The sequence below is a fragment of the Argentina silus genome (assembly GCF_951799395.1).
Source record: "Argentina silus genome assembly, chromosome: 12".
Classification (NCBI taxonomy): Eukaryota; Metazoa; Chordata; class Actinopteri; order Argentiniformes; family Argentinidae; genus Argentina; species Argentina silus.
In genome coordinates, this window is record NC_139666.1 from 1,234,354 (window position 1) to 1,258,910 (window position 24,557).

Consider the following 24,557-nt stretch of genomic DNA (forward strand, 5'->3'; position numbering starts at 1 on the left):
CACATTTATTCTACAGTTATTTAGCTTTCAGCATTCTAATATTATGTATTGACATTTGGATTCTTTTATTATTTATGTTTGATAAGGATACATGTTCTTGGAATATAATGTACATTATCTATCACGTGGGGTGATTTTCTTCCATCTTTGAGCGTTTGATGTGATATTGAAAAGGTCAAGGGTTTCTGGGATTGATCTCTCTGGTCTTATAGTGTGCTATTGTATGTGTGTGCAGTCGTAAATGCCATATCTGTTTGGGTGAATCTGACACGCACACACACACACACACACACACACACAGGGGTGAAATGATTTTGCCGGTACGGTACCTGCTACAATACACATGCATGAGAGTAGGCTACTGATGGGTCTAGACTAATACACAACGTGGTTTCAGCTGACCTTTCAGCTCAGCCTGTGCTGCACCAACTGCAGGCTGCACTGCCTGATCCCTATAGGCTCCCTGACTTTCCAGACAAACACAGCCTGGGTACAGGGGGCTGTTTCTAGGTACAGGGGGCTGTTTCTAAGGTAACATGATGGTTAAGGTGTCTACATTCCTCATGTTTTGTTGTCAGGATTGGAACCTGGCTATTTAGTTGGTGTTTTTATTAGATCGACGACAGGACTTTTTGCGGGTACAGCCTACCAGCCTACCAGCCTACCACCGCCGTTTATTTTACCAGGACACCGTACCGGCCTACTTTCACACCCGAGACACACACAGACACTCACACACTCACACACACACACACACACACACACACACACACATACTGATGCATTACTCTGAAATACTACTTGTTTTAAGCCCCAACATGCAATACACACATCACACACAAACAGTCACAACTTAAATGATTGCTCAAGCAACAGACACAGATGAACACAAAATGCAGCGTTGACAGAGAGTTACACAAACTAACACAATCACTGACACATTGACTGACACTATTATGCACACATGCACACAAGCAAGCAGTCTCATAGACACAGTCACATAAGCAAGCACAGTCTGAGAGACACTGTACACACACACACACACACACACACACACACACACACACACACACACACACACACACACACACACACACAGGGCAGCTCCCCATTGCAGGCAGCCTGAGACTAATCTGTTATCCGTGTTGCTTGAAACAGCAGCAAACCTTCGGACCCATGGATTACGAGAGCCTTCAGCAAGAGCTAGCTCTCAAAGATTCTCTGTGGAAAAAGGTGTCACCCACAGAGTCGCACCAGGACAGCTCCACCACTGTAGTCTATAGGATGGAGAGTGTTGGAGAACGGAACTAAGAAGGACCACCCCCACCCCCCATCCCCACCCCCCACCCCCTTTCTACACCCTTGACTTCATATATTTATATACATTATCAAGAGGATTATTTATTTCTATGAGGTGTTTTGTTTGGCAGACTGTTACACTGTCACATTGTGTACTGAGTGATGAGTTACTGTCCCTTTTTTCTGTGTGTCATTTTGTTGCTGAATTTCAATTTCCCCTCGGCACCACTGTGGACCTGAGAGAGCCGGACAGGTGACAGTGACCCGGTCATGGCTAACTCTTGCCCTGTGTTAAAGCTGGTGGATCGTTTCTGCTATTGATTTACACCTGCGCTGTTCTCTCAGGTGGACAGGAGTGCCAAGCGGAATCAGGTTTGGGTTTGATTTGGAATTCTGCGATTTATGTGTGTTGGGAGTTTGTGGAGCGAAGGAGGCCTTTTCAGAGTGCATGTCTAAGTTGTGCATTTGAAGGGATAACCTGGCTCAGATTGAGGCCGTTGGTAGATTTGAATCATTTTTCGCATGTGCCTCTATATCCATACCAACATACCCCAAAGTATGAAGTCATGAAGTATCTTTTGACACATGCAATTGCAGTATGGGTGTTGGTGCAGTATAACCAAAGTGAACCCAAACCAAAGCTGAAGCAGGACTGAGGGTTAGAAGAGCTTCAACAGGTTCTTTAAAGAGCAACGAGGATATTATGACCCAGCTGTTATCAGGTGTGACGATCCTTTTTGACCAATCACATTTGTACTGTATACCAGCAAGTTTTCAGTGGCAAGATAGATAATACATTATCAGACTGAATTGCTGTTGAGTGGCATCAAGTTTTATACAAATATTTGTGAATCTGACAGGGGCTTTTATGCCCATCTGTTGGACAGGTGTCATGTGAGGATTGTAAAGGTCATAAGTAGGGTCATGAGTTTCTTCTGCCACGTGACCTCACCAAGGAAACCTTCTCAGCCGTGGGTGTATTGTAGTGTCCAAGCATACAGTCAGTCAATATGCTGTTGAACTCAAGTTACCAATTATTTGTCATCCATGATATTACTGTGAAGAGCCCTCAGCTAACCTTGAAGTCAAAGGGTAAACTATCTTATTCTCATTGCTGACAATGTGAGATATTTATTCATTTATTTTTGTATACATGTATCTTGTCCACACAATTGTGCACTTTTGGTGTGTACACTCTGTGTGTGTGTGTGGTCTTAAGATGAAGAGGGGTACCATGGGGTCACCTTGGTGACACTCAACAGCAGGTCATAATTAGGGATGTTTGATTATTCGATTAATCAGTTAGTCAATAGATGGGGTCCAAATCAATTAAAAAAAACTAGGTGATTGTTAATCGAATAAGGCTACTTTTTCCCTCGCTTTCGGAATCAGAATTGTTTTATTTCTGTGGCACGGTTGAAGCAAGCCACTAATCTGTGGCACGGTTGAAGCAAGCCACTAATCTGTGGCACGGTTGAAGCAAGCCACTAATCTGTGCGATTGTGGCCAGGATTGGTCTCCATTCTATTCAACAGCAGCAGACCCTGCTCTGTCATTTACCCCTGTCAGTTCCAAATCACTCCTGGCTTAAACCCAATATTTGTTTAACTGGTTTATACTGACCTTTGCTCTAGTTGTTTAGTATCTGACTATTTGTATTTGCATAGTATCTAACAAAGCAAACTGAGTAGTGAAATTATGGGGTGTTTTGGACATGTTTCCAGAATGAATGAGGCCCTATGGGGATCAAAATATGACTACTATCTTAGGAAGCAACATATACAGATAACAGCTGTCTGGGCTCATCAGCTACAGCCAAGGTCAAGGCCAAACCAGGACTACGTTTTAATTGGGTGGGACACGCCATGGTAGCAACCATCAAATTATCGATTTTCAAAAACTTGAGTCGGACCCATCCTTAGTAAACATACTGAGAGTGAATACATTTCACAAACGTTACGTTTTGTCACCCCCGGGACTCTTATCTGGCCACATTTGCACATGCATGTCGGCCAAGAACTTAGTCTTCATGCTGCTTTGCTTAGGGGCTGTTATTTGTATCTCTGTGTTAATATCCAATCATGCTTGAAACTGAACTGTTGAACGGGTATCTGTTCCTACTGGCATCATATCTGATAGAACCTGGGCTTTATTTAGCTGGAGCTTCTTTTAAACTTGCACGCAACTGGCTATTTATTTTGTTGTTTTTTCATGTATACATACTGAAAGTGAAATAATGATTTTACAAATTCTCACAGACAACGTAGTTTTAAGTATAGGAGATGTTTTCAGTGCGTTTTAACCTGCTGTCACCGCTTAGGAGGCTGCTGCTGCGGTTAGCCTAGCAGGTGATGCTAACATGTTTACTCGTTGACCAAATCGTCAGAACTGTAAACCTCCTATTCACCTGTGCTGGGTCTTTATCTGCTGCTACAGGTGTTCCCTGAGACACCTTTGAGTGGGTCTGCTAAAGAAAATGCAGTGGATGCAAGCCAGGGAGACTCAACTAGGTGTCTTTCTCAAATACCATTTTCAGTAGGTTGTTAGGACTTAAACTTAAAGGGATTACTGGAACTCGCAAAGGGATTCTGAACCATTCTCCTGCAAATGTGACTTACTCAAATCAGATTTTCAAGAGGTTTTTGAATGCAGTACCAGTATTTCCATTCTCATCATCTGCTGATTTTTATGATTTCACACCATTTATTTCATTTCACAAACATGATTTTTATGATGATGTTTCTCTGTACAATGTCATTTTCTTTTATTCTTCTTTTGATTCAAATGGTCCCTCTGGCATGCATATGTTTGTATGATATAATAAATATGTTTTATTCCAACATCAGATTATTTTCTTTTCTTTTTTAAAGTTTATTCTACTTCTCCTTGCCTGTTTTTTTCTGTGTGTTTTGTTTCAACTGTGCCTTGGATAAAACAACTGGGGCTCCAAGTCTGATATAATTGCACACAACAGGAACATAATGTTAATAAGAATGATTGTAAATGCATGTCATGTTACAAATGTTCATTGACTGCCATTGACTTCCTGTTAAGGAACTCTGAAGCTGGAGCGTTGGTTGATTAGCCTCCAGCCCGGCTGGCCTCTGTGTGCTCGTCTTGGACTTGAAGGATTCTGGTTGTTTTCTTCTCAGCAGAGACGCTGCCTTGTGGTTTTGATTATAAAATACTAAAATTTAAAATACTCGGCATTTGACGTAGAACGTTTTAGTTTGGGGGGGAACCAATACTTGGACCTCTGCTATCTGTGTGCAGTAAAAGCCTGGATTGCAATTGCAAGCAAAGAGCTTCAGTAGTAGTCATAGAAACTGTATTGCAATGACAGGTGAAGTGCTTGTTAAACATCTTGTTGCCTTGCTATTTATCCAATAAAAGATCATTCCAGTTGAACACGTCTCTGCAGCCATAGCTGCTTTTGACTTCTTTTGTTGTTTTGGGCACAGCTGGAGCAGGTACGGTATAGTGCAAAGAGGAAGTGTTTGAGTGTTATTTTGGGGTCTTGTGTGACATGAAATGCATCTTTTCACCTCAAGATAAGAGACATGCAATCCAAATTGTATTCAGTTACTTGGTGAGTTGAGTAATGTCGCGCTCAGAGGCGTCTGATGACCTCTCAAATGTCTCTCTTGCTGTACTTTGTCATCTTCTGTATGAGCCGTACTTCTGTATGCTTGTTTGAACACTCTGGTTTTTGTGTTGTATTTCTGTGGAAGCCTTTCTTTTTTTTGATCCACGCACAACAAGACTATTCCAGAAAGTATTCAGGGAGCTGCTGCTATGGTAACTACAATGATTGGATGTTTTCAAAAACACTTTTTTTGACCATTCTGACCTTAGAAAAGTGGTGTTATTCCACAGGGGCTGGGTCAGGCACGTGCTGTAGGTAAATTCGATTTCGGGGTAATTTTCCTAAACATCTTCTTGAACAATTGTTGTTTATATTTTCTCTGCCCCACATTTTGTGTGGGTATGTGGGCGGGCGGGCGGGCGGGTGGGCGGGCGGGCGGGAGGGAGGGCATGTGTGTTTATATCCAAATATCCTCTTGCCCTGTGCTTAGACCATGTTTGTTGATGTAACCTAACTGACGCTGATCTAAGGGACTCATATGATTCATACATGTATGAATCACACCATTTGTGTGGGTAATGACTTGACTGCAGATGTTTAAATATGATTTAAAGTCTGCATTATAAGACCTTCCTTGAAGATGAGGCTCATGCTCTTACAAGGGCTTAATGGAGGCTTCCTAAACCCCTAGTGAGGCCTACATAGATCCTTTATGAATCTTTAAATAATACATACAATTAATGTCATCAAGGGTAGCAAAAGGGTTATGCTACATTTTGTAAAGCAAAACGGATATATGCCATTTAGCTGACGCTTTTATCCAAAGCGACTTACATTGCAATGAGTGCATACATTTCAGTACCAGTCAAAAGTTTGGACACACCACCTCATTCAATGGTTTTTCTTTATTTTTATTATTTTCTACATTGTAGATTAATATTGAAGACTGGTACTGTATGGTCCCAGCGGGAATCAAACCCACAACCTAAGCGTTGTTAGCACCATGCTCTACCAACTGAGCCACAGAGGACCACAAAGGACCTGCAATATATGACCATTGCTGATCAATTCTTTGTGAAGCATTTATGTTTATGATGCTTCATTAAGCTTGCTTTGTTTAAATTATTACCAAGAAGGGGTGATACTTGTTTGACAGCCTATTGTGACATGGACTGAGCAGCTGTTTTGTGTTGGGTGTGTAGGGGGGGGGGGGCGACGTGAGGGTGTTTAATGGTTCTGTGCTTGACCTCTGCTTTGCTCCTGCCTGTTATGTTAATCTCCACTCTACTCTTTGCTCCTCTGCTTTGTATCTGGCTCTGTTCTAGCCCAGTGGTCCTGAGTGGTCCTGTTCTAGCCCAGTGGTCCTGAGTGGTGTGCAAGCTTCATAACAAAGTACTTTATTTATTTGGACAACCTAGGCCCGTGCCTCTCAGAGACGAGCAAAGTTCCTCATTTAATGAATTTGGATCATTAATGCATCTGCCAACACTGATTTTACAATTCTTACTCTCTCAAAGCATTGTGGACGGGTTGTCAGGAGAAATAAAGTACTATATTAGCAACAACGCTTTTGTGAAACTCTGATCTGCTCTGTCCTGTTAAACCTCCTGCTGCTGAGTGACTGTTGTTCTCTTCCTTACGCGTCTCTGTTCAGTTCTGCTCAGTCCCTCTAAGTTCTACTGGATGAGGATGATTTATTGTTTTGCTCAGTTCTGTGGTGTGACGCTCTTTTAAAATGTTTGTAGTCGATGTCCTGGGGAGTCACCCTGTCCAGTTCTCTTTCAGTCAGCTGGTCCTGTGCTCCGTTACCCACGGTCCTCTCCTTCGTATAGGACGTGTTGGAACAGGGCGAGGCCTTTTCCTCCATTCAGGGCTACCTGGCTGCTGTTCCAGCATTGCCATGTCGGTCTGGTGGAGACGACACAGGGACACATCCCCTGGTGCATCGTTTTATGAAGGAAGTGAAGGGAATGTGTCGCGTCCGTCCGGTTTCCAGGCCACCTGTCTGTCCCGTCTTGGGATTTGTCGCTGGTTCTCGATGCGTTTCCGAACGTTCGATTTGAGCCTTTGGAGACCTTAAGACAGAGACCTTAAGACAGAGACCTTAAGACAGAGACATTAAGACCTTGTCTTATAACGGCGTTGTTGCTCGCCTAGGTTGTACCTGGAGGTATCAAAAGATTTTGCTGGTAAAAGTGAAATTTGTTTTTTTTAAGCCTTCAGAGGTAAATGTTTCTCTATAAAAGATGCTCCCATATATGGGTTGAAGCCAATTCCAAAATTATGAATTGGCACCAACCCAGCTGTGCAAAAAGGTTTAGCCTATATAAAAAAAAAAAAAAGCTTATAATTTTTAAACATATAATGTATGTTTTCTCAAAAGTTCAGAAAGTCTCTTGCTTTTGATACCCAACAAACTATGGTTTGTTTAATCTAGGATGTTTTTACCTCAGGTTCTACCTCCAATGCCACCAACCAAGTGAAAAACATGACACATTCAATGAGAGCAATGTCAGTGTCTCTTGAGTAATGTTTAAGTGACAAATCCTACAGCTGAATTGTGACATCCTTTCTCCATCATTCACCTGAGACGAATTTAGAAGAACAGTACCCTCTAGTGATGCTATTGCAGTTTACTGCAGACCCACCTGGGCCAGTCCAGACCTCAACTTAGCCTGTTTTCCTTCCCAGACAAGTCACATGGGAACTTCAATTAACACACCTCATTAGTGTAACACTAACAAACGAGTCCCCACGTTAGTGTTACTCTCAGTGCTTCCATCTCGACCTGTATTAGTCCAATCAACTCTTTGAAAACCACTGCCAGAAAGAAACCAATGCCAGCAGTAACTGGGGCCTGGGCTGTAATCGATGCTGGTACTGCAGCTCGCCAGACACGACCCAAGGCCACTTCCTTCCCTGTTGACTCTGTGATGAACAACAGTGCTGCTGTTACACACCTGTAGCCAGAACTCCACTCAGACCTGCCTGGAGCTGGAGCTCATTAACCCACAACTCCTGCAATTCTGTCACTGCTCAAAGACCCAGACGTCTTAGTTTCTGCTCAAAGACCCAGACGTCTTAGTTTCTGCTCAATGACCCAGACGTCTTAGTTTCTGCTCAAAGACCCAGACGTCTTAGTTACTGCTCAAAGACCCAGATGTCTTAGTTTCTGCTCAAAGACCCAGACGTCTTAGTTACTGCTCAAAGACCCAGACGTCTTAGTTTCTGCTCAAAGACCCAGACGTCTTGTCTTACTCCTAAAAGACCCAGACGTTGCACTTCCTGCTCAAAGATCCAGACCTCCACTCGCACACCCAGAAACAGATCATAGGCCTAGATTTCCCACAGCCTTGCACATGAACGAGATAACACAGCATGGATTATCTTTCATCATGTAAAGCGTCATGCAACCGCCTCAAGTAACCCTAACCCAAAATCATGAAGTCATGGCCACAAATATGTATATTTGAAACCTAGTACTGTTAAGTTTCAAATATACATAACCTAATATCTATAACATTGATTTGCTTGTACCCCAATCTATTTAAACAGTTGCAGAAAAATAGGAATTAACAATAAAAGTTAGATTAATGACATAAAACAAATTGGTTATTCACTGCCCCCTGCTGGGCTGGAGTGTAAAAACTAACCTCAGCTCCAGAGTCTCAGGTGATTTACTGGCACCAGCAGATAAGTCATGTGATTGGTAGATGGAAAGACGCATCTATTGAAGAAGACCGTGTGTTCATCCAATTGGCCGGTGCCTTCCCAGTTCATATGAAGTCCCGCCCTAGTTGACTGCATGGCTGTCATGGTGTACAAAAACATCATGGACGTCACGTTACCTCAACATACCCACTCCCACCACCATGCCGTACATGCGTAAGCGCAGTACTGTTGGAATGGTACAGAATGACGTGGCGTTTTACAGTAAAGTACTGTAAAGTGCTTCCTGGCTCTGCTGGAGGGCAGAGGAAGGTGACCTATCCCAGACGTCCCACGTCTGAGTGTGTCTTTGCCTTGTCTTGGTCACTGACTGTTCCACAAACAGCTTTCCTCTTTCTCCCCAGGTGAAGTCTGTTATCAACCTACTCTTTGCTGCCTACACTGGAGACGTATCAGCACTCAGGAGGTACCTGCACAGAGCACTCCTTTACACACACACACACACACACACACACACACACACACACAGAGCAAATATACTCTCTCCCCCCCCAGTGTGTTTTTTACCTTACTGACTTCCCACTTCTTCTGTCTTTGTTTATTGCATAAGATCACACTTCTATCATCCCATTTTTTTTTGCTACATCTGTCTTATGTCTTACATAAATGCTAATTCAGAGGCCTGGGGTGGTCCGGTGGTCTAGCACCATGGCCTGGGGTGGTCCGGTGGTCTAGCACCATGGCCTGGGGTGGTCCAGTGGTCCGGTGGTCTAGCACCATGGCCTGGGGTGGTCCGGTGGTCTAGCACCATGGCCTAGGGTGGTCCGGTGGTCTAGCACCATGGCCTACAGTGCACACATATGCCCAAATTGACACAAGCTGGAAAGTTAACCTTTAACATGTGGCTTATAGACACACCTCGCATTAAAAACAACAACACAGCTCTTGACTTCTCTCCGTCTGTGCTCTGTCTCTGTGTGACTACAGGTTTGCTCTGTCGTCCATGGACATGGAACAGAGGGACTACGACTCCCGGACGGCCCTCCATGTGGCAGCAGCTGAAGGTAAGAGAGAAGCCCTGCTATTAACACCAGTCGTCCCAAACCAAGGTCCGTGGGCAGGCGTGACACTTTATAATAATATAACAATACAATACAAAAAATCAAACGCAGCTCTGTTGCAGCAAACCCAAGCTTGGCCCAGCCCGAATCAATTGACAGAAAATCAGGCCCCATTGGGTCCCATTGGGTTCGGGCTGAAATGTAAAACTCGTGTGTGGGATTGGCAGAGTTGGCACCCTCAGTGCTGTGCTCTCTTGGCAGTTGTGTTGTGTGGGACGTCTATGCAGCGTTGTGCGTCTGAGGAAGATTACTGAACACCGTCTGAGAGGAAGATTACTGAACACCGTCTGCTTTACTTTCAGGACATGCAGAGGTGGTGCGTTTCCTCCTGGAGGCATGCAAGGTCAACCCTGTCCCCAAGGATAGGTAAGCCTGCACAATTCCTGTGTGTGTGTGTGTGTGTGAGAGTGAAAGAGAGTGTGTGTGAGTGTGTGTGTGTGTGTGTGAGAGAGAGAGAGAGAGAGTGAAAGAGAGAGTGTGTGTGAGTGTGTGTGGAATAGAAACAGAAATCTCACTCTAAAACATTATTTTGTCGTCTTATTTGGCTGGATTGAATACAAAGTTTAACATGGGTTTCAATGAGGAAGCATGCTCCTTGGCACCAGCCACAGTAGTTCTCCACATGGCCACATGGTGTAGCCAGCTTCAAAATCGCTCGGCAGGCTTGCCACCCTGGCGTGACCTGTTCTGTCCAATGAAGTCCAATTGCAGGGACTTCTTTTACTCACAGGAGCCCCTAGAGGCAGACGCTTCAGAGATGTGTAAGTTAATTCCTCCCTTTATCTCTGCAGGTGGGGGAACACACCCATGGAAGAGGCCTTGCACTTTGGCCACCATGACGTGGTCACCATCCTCCAGGACTACAACAACAAGTACAGCCCACAGGAGGGCCCCAAGGACCAGGAGACGGCAGAGAAGAACCTGGACGGGCTGCTGTAGACCTCCAGGCCATGAGCGGGCGCAACTGGTTTTATATAATCCCTATTAGACTTCTGTTTCTGTCATGGGACAAATGCTTTTTTGTGAGTGATGTTGACTTTGTATGATGGTGCCGCTGTCTGAGGTGTGTGTGTGCGTGTGTGTGTACGCGTGTGCCCGCGTGTCCGTTTTTTATTCTCTACTTTCCATTATTGTACCAGAAGCTTTTTGCTCTTCCCCTCGAGAGCTCAGCTCCTTCATGTGACAACGCTGCTGGTGTTGCAGTGTCTCTCCTCCCCTCCCTCTCTTCTCCCCTCCCTCACAGTGTGTCTCCTCCCCTCCCTCACAGTGTGTCTCTCCTCCCCTCCCTCACAGTGTCTCTCCTCCCCTCCCTCACAGTGTATGAGAGTCACAGTGTGTGGTGTATGAGAGTCACAGTGTGTGGTGTATGAGAGTCACAGTGTGTGGTGTATGAGAGTCCCACAGTCTGGTTGAATATCCATGTGAAACGGTGTACACCGTAGTCACCAATTATACTTACGCTTATCCATGTAAATTGTATATGTGTGTACTTGTTGAAGTAAATAGTTTATATGATGTCAAAGGACCATATGGATTTAATGTAATTCAGTGTAATAGTGTAGATCAGTTCATACTTGGTTCAGAGGACCACAATGTCTATAGATCAGGCAATATCCCAGCTCAGTCAGTTAGTTTATGCCTGGCAGTGATTAGGGCAAACGTTGGTGGTGGTGCTGCCCCGTGTGGGATGAGGGCAGGCCATGTGGGATGAGGGCAGGCCATGTAGGATGAGGCCAGGCCATGTGGGATGAGGGCAGGCCATGTAGGATGAGGGCAGGCCATGTAGGATGAGGGCAGGCCATGTAGGATGAGGCCAGGCCATGTAGGATGAGGCCAGGCCATGTAGGATGAGGGCAGGCCATGTAGGATGAGGGCAGGCCATGTAGGATGAGGCCAGGCCATCCAGGGTAGAGAGGCACATGGCCTTCTACTAGCCAATAGTCTGTCTGCCTTCTCATCACTTTTATCAACCACTGCGTAGGAACTGCATGCCTCTTTTCAAAGGTTATTATTTTATGACTTGCTTGCTTTATTTGGGGCACAAGACACTTTTTTATTTGTGTATTTATTCAAGTGGACTTTTTTCAGCAACATGATCTTATCATTTACTACAAATGAACAATACCTCCTGGTTGCTTCCGCACAGGACACACAGACAGGTAACCAGGCTGTGCAGTGCAGTATGTGATCCATACAGACAGGTAACCAGGCTGTGCAGTGCAGTATGTGATCCATACAGGCAGGGTGGGCGGAGTGGGGTGACATTTTCAGAACAAAAGAAAAGGTTAAAGGACAAAATGGAGGAAAATTAGGTTTAGGTCGGTACTCTAGGTCTGTTCTTGGTGTGGAATGGCAATTCTGCATACTTGTGCATGTTTTATTGAACAAATAGAAGATTAGCAATGAGTGGGTAGGGGTAATTGAATATGACCTGATTTGCCCCCTTAGGAATGACACCATTCTCAATGCAGTAGAATGTATAAATTGATACGAGGTTTTATAGGTAAATGCGTAACCAGTTCAGAGAAGGGGATGAGGGGTAGATTACAACACTAGTGCAGGACTGTCCAATCATAGCGATTGTACTTTGCCTCTTTGTGAGGAGACGAATGTTAAACAATGGTAGCAAACTGACAATCACATCATTATAAGAAAAAATAGCTGTGCAGTTTTGCAGAATTTGTATTGTATGGCCTTCAAACTGACGGGAAGAAACATGGAGACACGAGCCAAATAGCTGCCATGGTGGCCCCTTTTAGTTGTTGCTGGAAGCACCTGCTGCCCTAAGACTGCAGCCCTGAATGCCAAGACGACCCCACATCCTGTTAGACGACCCCACATCCTGTCATCTGTTATGTAGCTATTGGATGCCTCAACGTCAAGTAAATGGGAAAGAATGACCAATGCACCATTTTCCTGTTTTATTTGGTGCTTATATTTTCCATTAATTTGAGATTGTGACATGCATAGAACACTGTATGTATGGCATTTGACATACAGTTGGTCTTGTCCTAATTTAAATAATCATCTATATCTCATTATCGTCTTTAATTAATCTTGTGCCTTAGGCCAGGATCCAATCCAGAAACTAAGATCAGGATCCAATCCAGAAACTAAGATCAGGATCCAATCCAGAAACTAACATCAGCTCATGTGTTTAGGCCTGTAGAAAATAAACTTTTTTTTTCTTTTCTTTTTTTTCATGAAATGAAGATTGTGATAAACTCATTGGAAATGGAATTTAACAAATGAATTGAGATGATTGTATTTATGTTCTGTTTTGTTATCATGCTGAGTGTGTGACATTTCCCAAAACAGACGGCAAACTTACTCTAATGTTGGATTTTAATTGTATGAATATCCCTCATGTGGTTTACTGAAATCCAGACGGTTTAGGAATTTGGGGACAGCCATAAGCGATCAAATAATGAATATGCAGTGGTAGGTTTTATGTAAAAACAACCTATAATTCCTGTATGTGGCGTTGGAGCAGCCATATGTTTTGAAAAGAAGAATTTTAATTTTAGGGTTAGCTTAATTTGCACATTGTTATGTGTTTGAATGTGCAGACATGAAGGAACCTTGTTCTGCCAACATTACCGGGCCGCTTGCAGCGTCGCGAGCATGTCGGCCGCTACAACGCAGTAACGGCCCGGGTAGAAACCGCGGCCCCGGTAACCATGGAGATAACAGCTGGAGATTAGTGTAACACGAGGGTGTCGCGGCATTGTTGTGTTGTACCGGACCGGGGGTGTACCGGACCGGGGGTGTCGTATACGAGAGGTCATGTATGTGTGCATTGCGAGATTTAAGATTTCAAGGAATAAACAGATCACAGTGAAGAGTCCGAATGAACCTACATCTATTGCGTGCAGAACAATGCCATTTATATCCAGCTACACAATGAATAATAGTAATCTACGAATGAAAATATCACGTAGCATAAAAACCTGTTGCCAAATATTGACGCGGATTTGGAAATATGTAATAGCATATTGTAGTCTAGAAATGAAGCATGTGCGCTGTTGATTCCCGGGGCGCCGGGCAGAACAGCGTAAACACGACGGTTCCTGAATGCGCTCCTGCGCTCCTACACACAGCGCGGAACAGCCCTGCAATTCCAAATTCTAACGTGTTACAGAACATCTACGAACTCGTGTGCAGCAGCTGGGATTAAACCTTGAGCATTGCGTCCAGTTGCATCTGAATTAAACCCAGGCAGAATGACGTACGTTGCAAGCGGCCCGTTGTGTGTATTAATCCAAAGAGTAATAAAGACACCAGTTTTGCAATGCTGTTGCCACAGTAACTCAGACCCATTGCTTATTCACTCCTGCCCTACCAGTCTTGGTAAAAGCATGACATGTCTAGTTAATTATGCCATCATTATAACTATGTTGTTAGCCTTGTGGCAGATGGGTTGAGTCATATGTTACCACGTGTCTCTGTGTTTGTATTTGCAGACCAGTTTTAGGTTGAAACGAAAATGCATTTCTGATTGTACAGAATGTCTTTTTTAGTTCCTGAGGGAGAGGTGTTCATTATGGAGAGATGAACAAGTGTGTGATTGCTTCTCGCAATATCTCGCAATACATTTATATATTCATATATTTATTTATTTTAATAAACAGGGTCAAATAAAGCAAATCTTTTCAGGCATATGTGTGTTCTCATTTGTCACCACGTGAAACTGTGAAGCCTGTCAGTATTGAGCCTAAATTAGCTTGACACGTTTCAAATGTAGCCTTTATCTAAAGCAAGTGTCTGTGGCATAAACTCTTCATAACACCTTCATAGGTGTTGTATCAGCCTTTTATACAGTATTGTTGTAACATCTGTCCTTCTGTCTTTGTTGACCAAACTATCTACTCTGCAATTATTCAGTAGAACACGACTACAGAAGTCCAGAACACGGTGTCTGCTGATGATAGAACTCAGAACTCGTAACTCAAATGTAAACAATAATAATAGCCATCATGCAATAGTAGACATTTATTATTTGTACATATTGGGAAGCACGCAGTAGTCACTACATTCCTCATTCCAACAATTACAGACTAACTTCTAGAAAGAAACAAAACAGAGATTAACAGTGGTAGTACATGACATAATAGCACGTCATAAACAGATTTCCTTTTATGGAAAGTGATGTAATATGATGGCTGTAGCACTGCATATAATATCTAGAATATCGTGCTTATAACATGGTTATATATATAAAGAGATATCAGGGTTTTGACAGCTGAAATGAAAGTTCTCCAGTATATATTTTTTACTAATAAAATTGCTCTTACACAAGGCCTCGTTCGTGGAAATTGTAGACAACCTTTAAGAGGGAGTCACTTGAAAAAGTCTGCAGGTCATCTTGCGTTACTCTGAGTATGGAGAGCTCATCTATATGCATGTAAAAGTAAAAGTAAAAGTCAGCCAAATTATAGCTTTTCAATAACATTAAAACTACAATGCATCCACATGAAAACAATATGTCTTAATGGACTGAAATGACTTTTTGTTCTGCATCTATGTTATGTCAGGGCAACAACAATGTTGCACAAACTTACAGTACCAGTCAAAAGTTTGGACACACCTTCTCATTCAATGGTTTTTCTTATTTTTTTTAAATTATTTTCTACATTGTAGATTAATATTGAAGACATCAAAACTATGAAGGAACACATATGGAATTATGTAGTAAACTAAAAAGTGTTAAACGAACCAGAATATGTTTTATATTTTAGATTCTTCAAAGTAGCCACCTTTTGCTTTGATGACAGCTCTGCACACTCTTGGCAAGGTGTGTCCAGACTTTTGACTGGTACTGTACATTCCAACAACTTTTTTTAATTTATTTTTTTACTTACATCAACACTAGCTTAAGTGAAATTTAAGTGAAAATTTAAGGACAGTTTGAGTTATGATCTTTACTCAAATGGGCACAACAGCGACTGTACTCACAGCTGTTTCGATCTCACTGAGGTGCTGGTTGAGAATGTCGAACATCCCTGGGGACATGGGGGGCTCCGGGGAGCAGCACGGGGGCGTGGCACTGAGATGGCAGTTGGAGCTGGGGAGACCGAGGGTTGCAAGCCGAGGGGTTGGTTTAAGGAAATAATACATTATACCCATGGCAACTCTATATAATGATGTCACAGTTTATTAGGATATGTACACAAATACACTCAAATAAACGCTGAGAATCTGTAGTTTAACCTCAGAGTAATTGTTCGAATTAAAATCCAGACTTTTGGAGTGTCGATTAATGGTTTAGGGCCAAAATACATCTCTGACTTGCTGCCACGCTATGAACCCTCTAGACTTCATCAGGGACCGGTCTACTAACTGTGTATGAAATGTGCTATATAAATAAACTTGCCTTGCCTATCAAGCCCAAATAAGCACAAATGCTTCACTGTCCCAATGTGTTACAGAAGGAACGGTGTCATATTTCCTTTCTGTTCCTCATGTCTCTAAATGAGTGAACCATTAATTAAGCAAAGCATGAGTATTGGTCATGAAATGGAAAGTTTTGTGTGAAACAAAGAGTGCTCGCTTTCTCTCTCTCCTTCCGTTTGCCTTTGTAGACTCACCGCAAAGTGGAGATGGGGATCAGCATCGATGGTATGTATGGAAAGACTGCAAGAAGATAACAACAGAAGAGGTCATGGACGTTTTAGTGAACAACCGTTCAAAGTATCCAATACAACAGTATGTCACGACCTGAAACTTCGGTTGTGAAGACATGCAATAACACAGAACAGTTTGACATGTTAAGCATCTGTTGTAATTGTCTTTTCTGCCAATGTTAATAAAAAAACAACCCTGGACAACCTTGTCACAATTTAGGATGATGACTGTCATACAGAATGTTGCTCACGTTTAGAAAACTGTCACATTCAACCCATTACTTTTTTACCGATTTACACCATTGCACAACTACAACACAACCAAAAAATCCCCATGGGGTAAGTGTCCTGGTACTGTACAGACTCCCATCCACTTCTTGGAGTCTCACCAGTCAGAATTCCTGCATCTACAACACACCAGCAACACCTCTATCCTTCTGAGAATGCTAACAGTGTACAACACAACCGGTCACAGCGGCCATCTTGCCTTTGCTCTGCTGGCTATTGTAATGTCTTCCAAACGCCTCATCTTTGGGGATGCCAGGGTAGAGGAACTTCAGCGGGTTCTCTGGGACCACCCCGTCTGCGATGACCTTATAGTCTCTGATGATGTCAGCAAACGGCAGAGCGCTGAGACGGTTTTTCGTGTACGGCTCCACGGAGATGAAGTTCGCCTCCCCTGCAGAGACAGTCAATGACAGCCAATGACAGCCAATCGTTTACTGCAGTCAATTTTCGAATGGTTAAATAATATAATATATGTCATTTAGCTGACGCTTTTATCCAAAGCGACCTACATTACAGTGAGTGCACACATTTTTCAGTATAGATGGTCCCAGCATTGTTGTAAAGTGAGGGGTAGACACTGACAAACATATCTGCCACTGAATTATTTTGACCTCTGTGGAAACCAACCCTAAAACCAACCCTAAAACCAAAGACGAGGGCAACGCCATTGGTTGTTTTGGGAGATTGACAGGAGCGGTTGGACTCACCGCTGTCGGACTGCTCCACCCAGGTGAAGGTGATCCCGCCCAGGTGGCTCTCGCTGAAGCGCAGCAGAAACGTCCCAGGATCCTTATCCTTCAGGAGGGCCCTCTCAGTCTCCTTACTCACAAAGCCCATGATGTAGCTGCAGCAGACAGCCACACAAACAGTCAGTCAAATAATCAGACAGAGCCACACAGACAGTCAGTCAAATAATCAGCAGCACTGTAATGTCTGCACAGAAATGTACTGATTCAATACAAGACACAGTGGTCTCAAGCCCTCCTCAGAGATGACAAAAATAAATTAGCTAAAAACTAAAAAGCACCCTACATAAAAGCAAGGTTAAAAAGGTATGTCTTATCCTGTCTGGTGACCTTTAACAATAACATTAGTTAACATGTACTAATGGAGCAGTTAACATGTATAAACTGTTTAGTAATGCGTTTACAAAGCATTCCAATGTATGTTTACCACACTAAGAAACACTTAGAAAACTATTGTTTAGAAAAGTTTTCTAGAAAACTATTGAAAAATACTATTTGTTCATATGAATAATGGGGTGTAATAGTATTCCGATTGAACCTGATGATTCTGAAAACACCGCACATATAAGATACAATTAGAGATTTCACCCCTGTATCAACATGAACAACTGAAATAAATACTGTGTTAGTTCCTGTAAAAACATCAACCAGGCTTTGTGAATGCATTAAGCCCTGTTTACGATGGCATTAAGTCATGTTTATTAATGTATCCTTATTGTTAAGTGTTGCTAGTGAGAGTATGAATCAAGGAGGGTGGAAGTTGGTCTAGAGTCTCACTTGTCATTCCAGACCGGCAGTAGGTGCTTCTTAATGAGCTCCAGGATAGAATCCAACCACATCCAGAAACTGAAGGGCTTCCCGGGAATATTCTCCTGAGAACAGCGGAAGGAATGAGAAGGAAAGATTGGAATTATGCTTGAAGGGCGGAATCCTAAATTCAGTTGCACACACTTAAAGGCATTTTAAGATTTGACCCTGACCTTGAGTAAAGTTGATGAGCCCAGCTTTAAGTGTTCTATAAGTATTCTACTACGGTCCCAAATGCAACTTGTACGTTGCCAATGATCCTGGATTCCCATTGGTTGACTTTTTTATAATGCCTTTTTATAGTGAATTTTGGCACTGACATTCCACGTGTTCATGGAGAATGGAGGGGGATATTGATTCACATGATTCATCTCGTGGTGTTTAAGCCATGAAAAACAAGTTTTTACATTCCTTTCAATCATTGCATAACTACGATAAAGTTGTGTATACCTTGCAGAACTTGGACCAGGACAGTTGATAGTCATTCTGGAAGGCTTGTTGACCTTCAGTGAGGATGATCAGAGAATTATGGTGAATTACCTGAACGTACATGGTTACACATGTTCAATAGGAAGGGATTCAATCAATTGCAGTTTTCAGAAAAAAATGTGTATCTCTGCAACTGATTGAATACCAGCCTGAGACTGAATAGATACTGTATGCATTCATCTTGGACAGAGTCACGCATTCCTCAATATTTTGAGATGAGTGCCTGAACAACGGAAGAAATAAGCCAAGAGAGACGGTAAAACATCCATCTGATCATTCCCAGTCCTCATACTGTACTCCTCAATGCTTGATGGGGTGTTTTTCCTCTCATAAGATGCTAAATTAAAAGTTGAAGTCAATGGTGTTAAACCCTCGTCATCAGCCAGTGTACCATCAGGCCCCTGTACCCAAGAGTTTTTCTCCCAGCATGCTCAGCTGCTCCTTGTTGAGGCCCCGCCCAGCGAAGGTGGAGAACTGCCAGCTCATGACCTCAGAGAGCTGGCTCCAGCTGGCCCGAGGGGGGCTGCCAAAGAACGCTAGGTTCTGGATATGGGTGAGAAGAGGGGGGGGGGGGAGAGAGAGAGGAGGGGGGGAGGAGAGAGAGGAGGGGGGGAGGAGAGAGAGGAGGGGGAGAGAGAGGGGGGGGGGGGAGAGAGACAGGGGGGGGAGGAGAGAGAGAGAGAGGAGGGGGGGAGAGAGAGGGGGGGAGAGAGAGAGAGGGGAGGAGGAGAGAGAGAGAGAGAGAGGGAGAGAGAGTGGGGGGGGGTAATGAAGATTGATACTGTACTTGATTAGGCAACAACTATCTGATAAAATAGTCCTACACGGTCAGAAAAGACGTTGTGTGTTTGTATGTGTATGTGTGTGTGTATCTACGTGTGTACGTGTGTGCGTGCGTGTGTGTGTGTGTGTGTGTGTGTCTGTCTGTGTGTGTGTGTGTGTGCGTGCGTGCTGTGTCTGTGTGTGTGTGTGTGTGTGTGTGTGTGTGTGTGTGTGTGTGTGTGTGTGTGTGTGTACTAGGATCTCACCTTGGATTCGTCCGTCAGCAGGTTGTACCACATGACAGAGGCCCAGCCACCAGGCAGCTGGCTGACGTTGGAGATGACCACCAGAGGCAAGGAGCAGGTCTGCACACACACACACACACACACACACACACACACACACACACACACACACACACACACACAGAGGATACATTGACTACTAATGACATACAATGACATACTTATGAGTTATGATGTGTGTGCAAGCAAATGTGTATTTTGTGCAAATGTGTATTTTGTATGGGAGTGTATGTTGTTGTAGGAGCATATTGGGGCCTGTAGAGGGAGCACTGAGTGTGTCGGAATGTGTGTGTGTGTGTGATGTTTAGGCTCTGGGGGAGTATATGATATCTGTGGGTATGGGAGTGTCTGTGGGGTATAACGTGCGTCTGTGGGTGAGTGTGTGTGTGTGTGGGGTCACTCACCTCCAGATCGATGTTCAGGCCCTGCATGCAGAACTGGGCCTCGAAGCTGAGAGAGTGAAGCTCCTCTGTCACAGAGAGAGGACCCTGAAACCACATTACATTTCTCTTCAAATTGCCTTCGGTCCTCGTTGAGGAAATTCAAACAAACCATGTTTTATTTGCCTGGAGCAGTTAGGGCTCTTGTCCGACCGGGTTTGCTCAAGGGCACAACAGCAGTGCATGATGCCAGCAACCCTCCGGTCACCAGCTCACATCCGGCTCCCTCCTGGGCTGGGGATCGAACCAGCGACCTCTCTGACCTCTAGGCTACCTGCTGCCCCAGGCTATCGCCAACAAACATCTTACGGAGAAGCTTTAAAGGCAGAATCTGCTTGATTTCCAGTGAGAATCCAGAGTTGGAGAACTGGGACGGAGGGTGCAAAACAAATTTTTTCCTTTTTCTTGTGGACTGGGCCTTAAACTCTCACAGATAACCTGCTGTGGACTGGGCCTTAAACTCTCACAGATAACCTGCTGTGGACTGGGCCTTAAACTCTCACAGATAACCTGCTGTGGACTGGGCCTTAAACTCTCACAGTGGACCTGCTGTGGACTGGGCCTTAAACTCTCACAGTGCTGTTGTGTGACTTAAAATAGGCCTCACTCTCGACCAATCAGAGGGCAGCTCTGCCAGCTCTGCTGTCCTCACCTCATTCCCCTTGGTTCCGTTGATGTACTTCTTCTCTTTGAGCTGCTGTAGAAGACAAGAGATTACGTTACAGTGAATACACTGAAATAAACACTGTACGTAAATATATGTTGCATAAATCTTTTATACATTGCAACACACAGACACACTGTGTGCCTAAGTACTCCAGTTGTTACAATATGTTGGTCGAAGTACAGTAGCCCAACAATGCTGCAGTCAAAAGTCAATGCGGTGCTCAATGCAGTCAAAAGTCAATGCGGTGCTCAATGCAGTCAAAAGTCAATGCGGTGATCCTCCCAATTTCATCAAGTGTTTGATGAACAATATCAATAAAAATAAGCTGGGGGTACATACATAGACAAGAGTTTCTGCAATATGTTTGTGCTTAGTAGAGATTTAGCCTATACTTTAGAAAACATGGGAAGATGAAATCGCAACATATTAAATGTAACATTAAATGTTCTAGACATACAGCTGCACTGCTTCATGTAAGAACCATTTTCTAGCGAGCTCTTCAGAGAGCTGTCTGCCCGCAAATAATGCTATTATAAAATGCACCTTTTTCCACACAGTTGGGTAAAACAGAGAGGCTGAGTCAAAGTAGAAATGGTGACCCAGTCTCCCCTGTAGACGAACTGGCACTCTACCCACTCTCCAAAAGCCCTAGAACAGACGATCATGTGTGGGTACAGTCCCACGCGTCTGTGTGCAGGAGCCCATTGTGATTGGCCATGTGAAAGAGAACGTTACCAGGTGCCTGAACTCCACAGAGAGGCAGCCATTGGACGACTCCTCAACGTCCATAACTTTGGTGTTGTTAGTCAGGATGAAAAACTGACGATTTCTGGAGGCAAGGGCAAAGCCATGGTTACTCATCTCATATACGCAGACCGTTATACCTAAGCACACTCCCAGACACACTCCCAGACACACTCCCAGACACACTCCCAGACACACACCCACCCACAAATTCAGGGTTAAAGTGCAAAATTACAATGACATTATTGCCCCTTTAGTGTCAGTATCAAACAGTTTCCAAACTGTGGGGGTATAAAAACAAGCCCTCAGCGGTCCACAAGAAGAAAAGATTATTCTGAAAGTCTCCCGTCTAAAATGTGGAGTTGTCATACGACAGTAGAGTCGTCTACCAAACGTGGCTCCTCATATTTCTCTCTTTGTCACCCCCTTGGTCTGATACACATTACTGGAGATGCTTTGAGAATCTTTTGGCCCAAAAACACAATAACAGGAAATTCCCACCCAACCATCCACATTGAGGTCATGTATACTCACACTTTGCCGGGGGGGAGGTCCCTAGACACACACACACACACACACACACACACACACACACACACACACACACACACACACACACGGAAGAGAATATTGGGTAGCTCAAAATTACTCAGTTATGTGGTACCAACTTGCTTCTGAGCATCAATGAACCATTTATTGTCTATGAAACATAGTGTTTATACAGCGTTTATACATATCTTACATCTCGGAACAACAGAAAGCAACTGACATATGATAGAGATTGTTATTGACTGACTGACTTGATTGATTGATTGATTGATTGATTGATTGATTGATTGATTGACTGATTGACTGATTGATTGGTTGCCCTGGTATGGCTAGCCCCCATACAGAGACCATGTAGGGTATTCACTGCAGGCCAGGGTACTCAGCATCCTAACGATCCCGGCCAGGCAAACAGGTGGTTGAGAAAGGCATCCCTGGCCGGCGTGGTCAGCAGTGTTAGACTGCAGAGGGTCTTTCATTGACCGTTCCATACAGGTCCAGAACCATACAGGTACAGAACCACACAGGTACAGAACCATACAGGTACAGAACCATACAGGTACAGAACCACACAGGTACAGAACCATACAGGTACAGAACCACACAGGTACAGAACCATACAGGTACAGAACCATACAGGTACAGAACCACACAGAACCATACAGGTACAGAACCATACAGGTACAGAACCACACAGGTACAGAACCATACAGAACCATACAGGTACAGAACCATACAGGTACAGAACCACACAGGTACAGAACCATACAGAACCATACAGGTACAGAACCATACAGGTACAGAACCATACAGAACCACACAGGTACAGAACCACACAGGTACAAAACCATACAGGTACAGAACCAGTCAAAAGTTTGGACACACCTTGCCAAGAGTGTGCAAAGCTGTCATCAAAGCAAAAGGTGGCTACTTTGAAGAATCTAAAATATAAACCATATTCTGGTTTGTTTAACACTTTTTTGTTTACTACATAATTCCATATGTGTTCCTTCATAGTTTTGATGTCTTCAATATTAATCTACAATGTAGAAAATAATAAAAAATAAAGAAAAACCATTGAATGAGAAGGTGTGTCCAAACTTTTGACTGGTACTGTATATGCCATTTTAGCTGACGCTTTTATCCAAAGCGACTTACATTGCAGTGAGTGCATACATTTCAGTATATATGGTCCCAGCAGGAATCAGGAATCAGTAGGAATCAAGCCTATAACCTAAGCGTTGTTAGCGCCACACTCTACCAACTGAGCCACAGGGGACCACGTTCCATGATGGAGGTGAGCCCTGTCAGGGCTGACCATGTGTGTTGTCACTGACATTTCAAAGGCACTCACTTGTCAAAAGTTGTCTTCACTTTCAACTGATAATCCACTTCTGGGAGTTTAACCAGCAATCTGGGCAGAAAGAAAACAAGAAACCAACAAAACAAACCATAAACCTTGTTGCTTGAATGATCGTTATCATTTGTGGAGTACTACTACCACATTGTGATGTTATCATGAGCTGGAGGGGGATTTTTTTATTTTATTTTTATTCAAAGTTTCTGTCGTGTTATATTGGTACAGTGTTTGGTTGCCACCGCATCCTGTGATGTCATCATTAGCTGGAGGGGGATGTTGTGTTCACTTATGACCCTTTTCTTTCTGTACAGTTGCAGTAATGCTTTAGCTGAAGGTACTTCCTGTACAGTTAAGTTGACATGTTTGAAGTGTTATATTGCCTTATAAACATATTTATAGCCCATTATGGATACAGTTATAGAGCAATACGTAAGCACTGATAAATCGCTTTCAATTCAAGTCAAGGTGCACCACTCTACTACTGCACTGGTGGCATGGCCAGAACGTCTGTTCATGTTCCCCTGTTGCAAATAAAATCATTTACTAAAGGGATGGTTCACTATGTTTAGACTTGTACCTGTTTTTCCCGCTGTTGGCACTGTTGTAGAACGATCTAGATGTTTTTTTACGCATAAATCTTTGTTATGGAATGTGTACAGCTGCCGCTGGTCATGCTTGGCTCATGTTTATGCAGTGGTCACTTGTTGTGTTGTGGTTCAAAGACTTAGACTTGAGTCTGGACACAGTCTTGTGGCACACAGATGACCAGAGTTGAAACCCTGTCGGTGAATTGTACCTGACTTTGGTAGTGAACTGCACCCCGGTCTTGATGATGAGGGGTTTTTTTGGGGGTGGGTGGGCATACAGGGCTGCTTCTCCACCACGAAGGAACTGCAGAAAAATAAAACCACAGAGAAGAGATGAGACCAGGTTGGCCCACAGGAGCAGTACAATAGCACAACAGAAACTATAACACATTCCAAAAAAGTACCTTTTAATGAGGTGGTAGATAAGACATTTGACCTGCTCCTCCATCTGCGGTCTCTGTACCGGGATGGGGTCACTCTCGTAGGTGACCTTCAGGATGAGCTCTCCCAGTTTGTCC

General features: G+C 43.6%; 2 protein-coding genes across 6 annotated transcripts in view; one reads left to right on the forward strand and one right to left on the reverse strand.

Moving 5' to 3' along the window:
- glsb (glutaminase b) overlaps window positions 1-14,334 on the forward strand; it is a 41,633-nt gene extending 27,299 nt beyond the window's left edge. For 2 of the 5 annotated variants that reach the window (XM_083681938.1, XM_083681939.1), the window contains exons 15-18: window positions 8,959-9,020; window positions 9,542-9,618; window positions 9,978-10,041; window positions 10,467-14,334. In XM_083681938.1, coding sequence (XP_083538064.1) covers window positions 8,959-9,020; window positions 9,542-9,618; window positions 9,978-10,041; window positions 10,467-10,614 — 351 coding nt within the window. In that variant the 3' untranslated portion in view covers window positions 10,615-14,334. Of the gene's footprint in view, window positions 1-1,158; window positions 4,708-8,958; window positions 9,021-9,541; window positions 9,619-9,977; window positions 10,042-10,466 lie in introns of those variants that run through there. The other 3 variants (XR_014554540.1, XM_083681940.1, XM_083681941.1) reach the window with 3 other exon arrangements.
- Window positions 14,335-14,652: 318 nt separating this feature from the next.
- The window catches only part of stat4 (signal transducer and activator of transcription 4), an 18,427-nt gene continuing 8,522 nt past the window's right edge, over window positions 14,653-24,557 (reverse strand). The window contains 17 exon segments of the mRNA XM_083682030.1: window positions 14,653-15,069; window positions 15,631-15,739; window positions 16,263-16,308; window positions 16,786-16,977; window positions 17,294-17,430; window positions 18,110-18,204; window positions 18,590-18,642; window positions 19,036-19,171; window positions 19,657-19,755; window positions 20,100-20,183; window positions 20,788-20,832; window positions 21,538-21,631; window positions 22,081-22,101; window positions 23,447-23,506; window positions 24,249-24,295; window positions 24,298-24,343; window positions 24,444-24,557. Of these exon segments, the coding sequence (XP_083538156.1) occupies window positions 15,046-15,069; window positions 15,631-15,739; window positions 16,263-16,308; window positions 16,786-16,977; window positions 17,294-17,430; window positions 18,110-18,204; window positions 18,590-18,642; window positions 19,036-19,171; window positions 19,657-19,755; window positions 20,100-20,183; window positions 20,788-20,832; window positions 21,538-21,631; window positions 22,081-22,101; window positions 23,447-23,506; window positions 24,249-24,295; window positions 24,298-24,343; window positions 24,444-24,557 (1,402 nt within the window). The 3' untranslated portion in view covers window positions 14,653-15,045.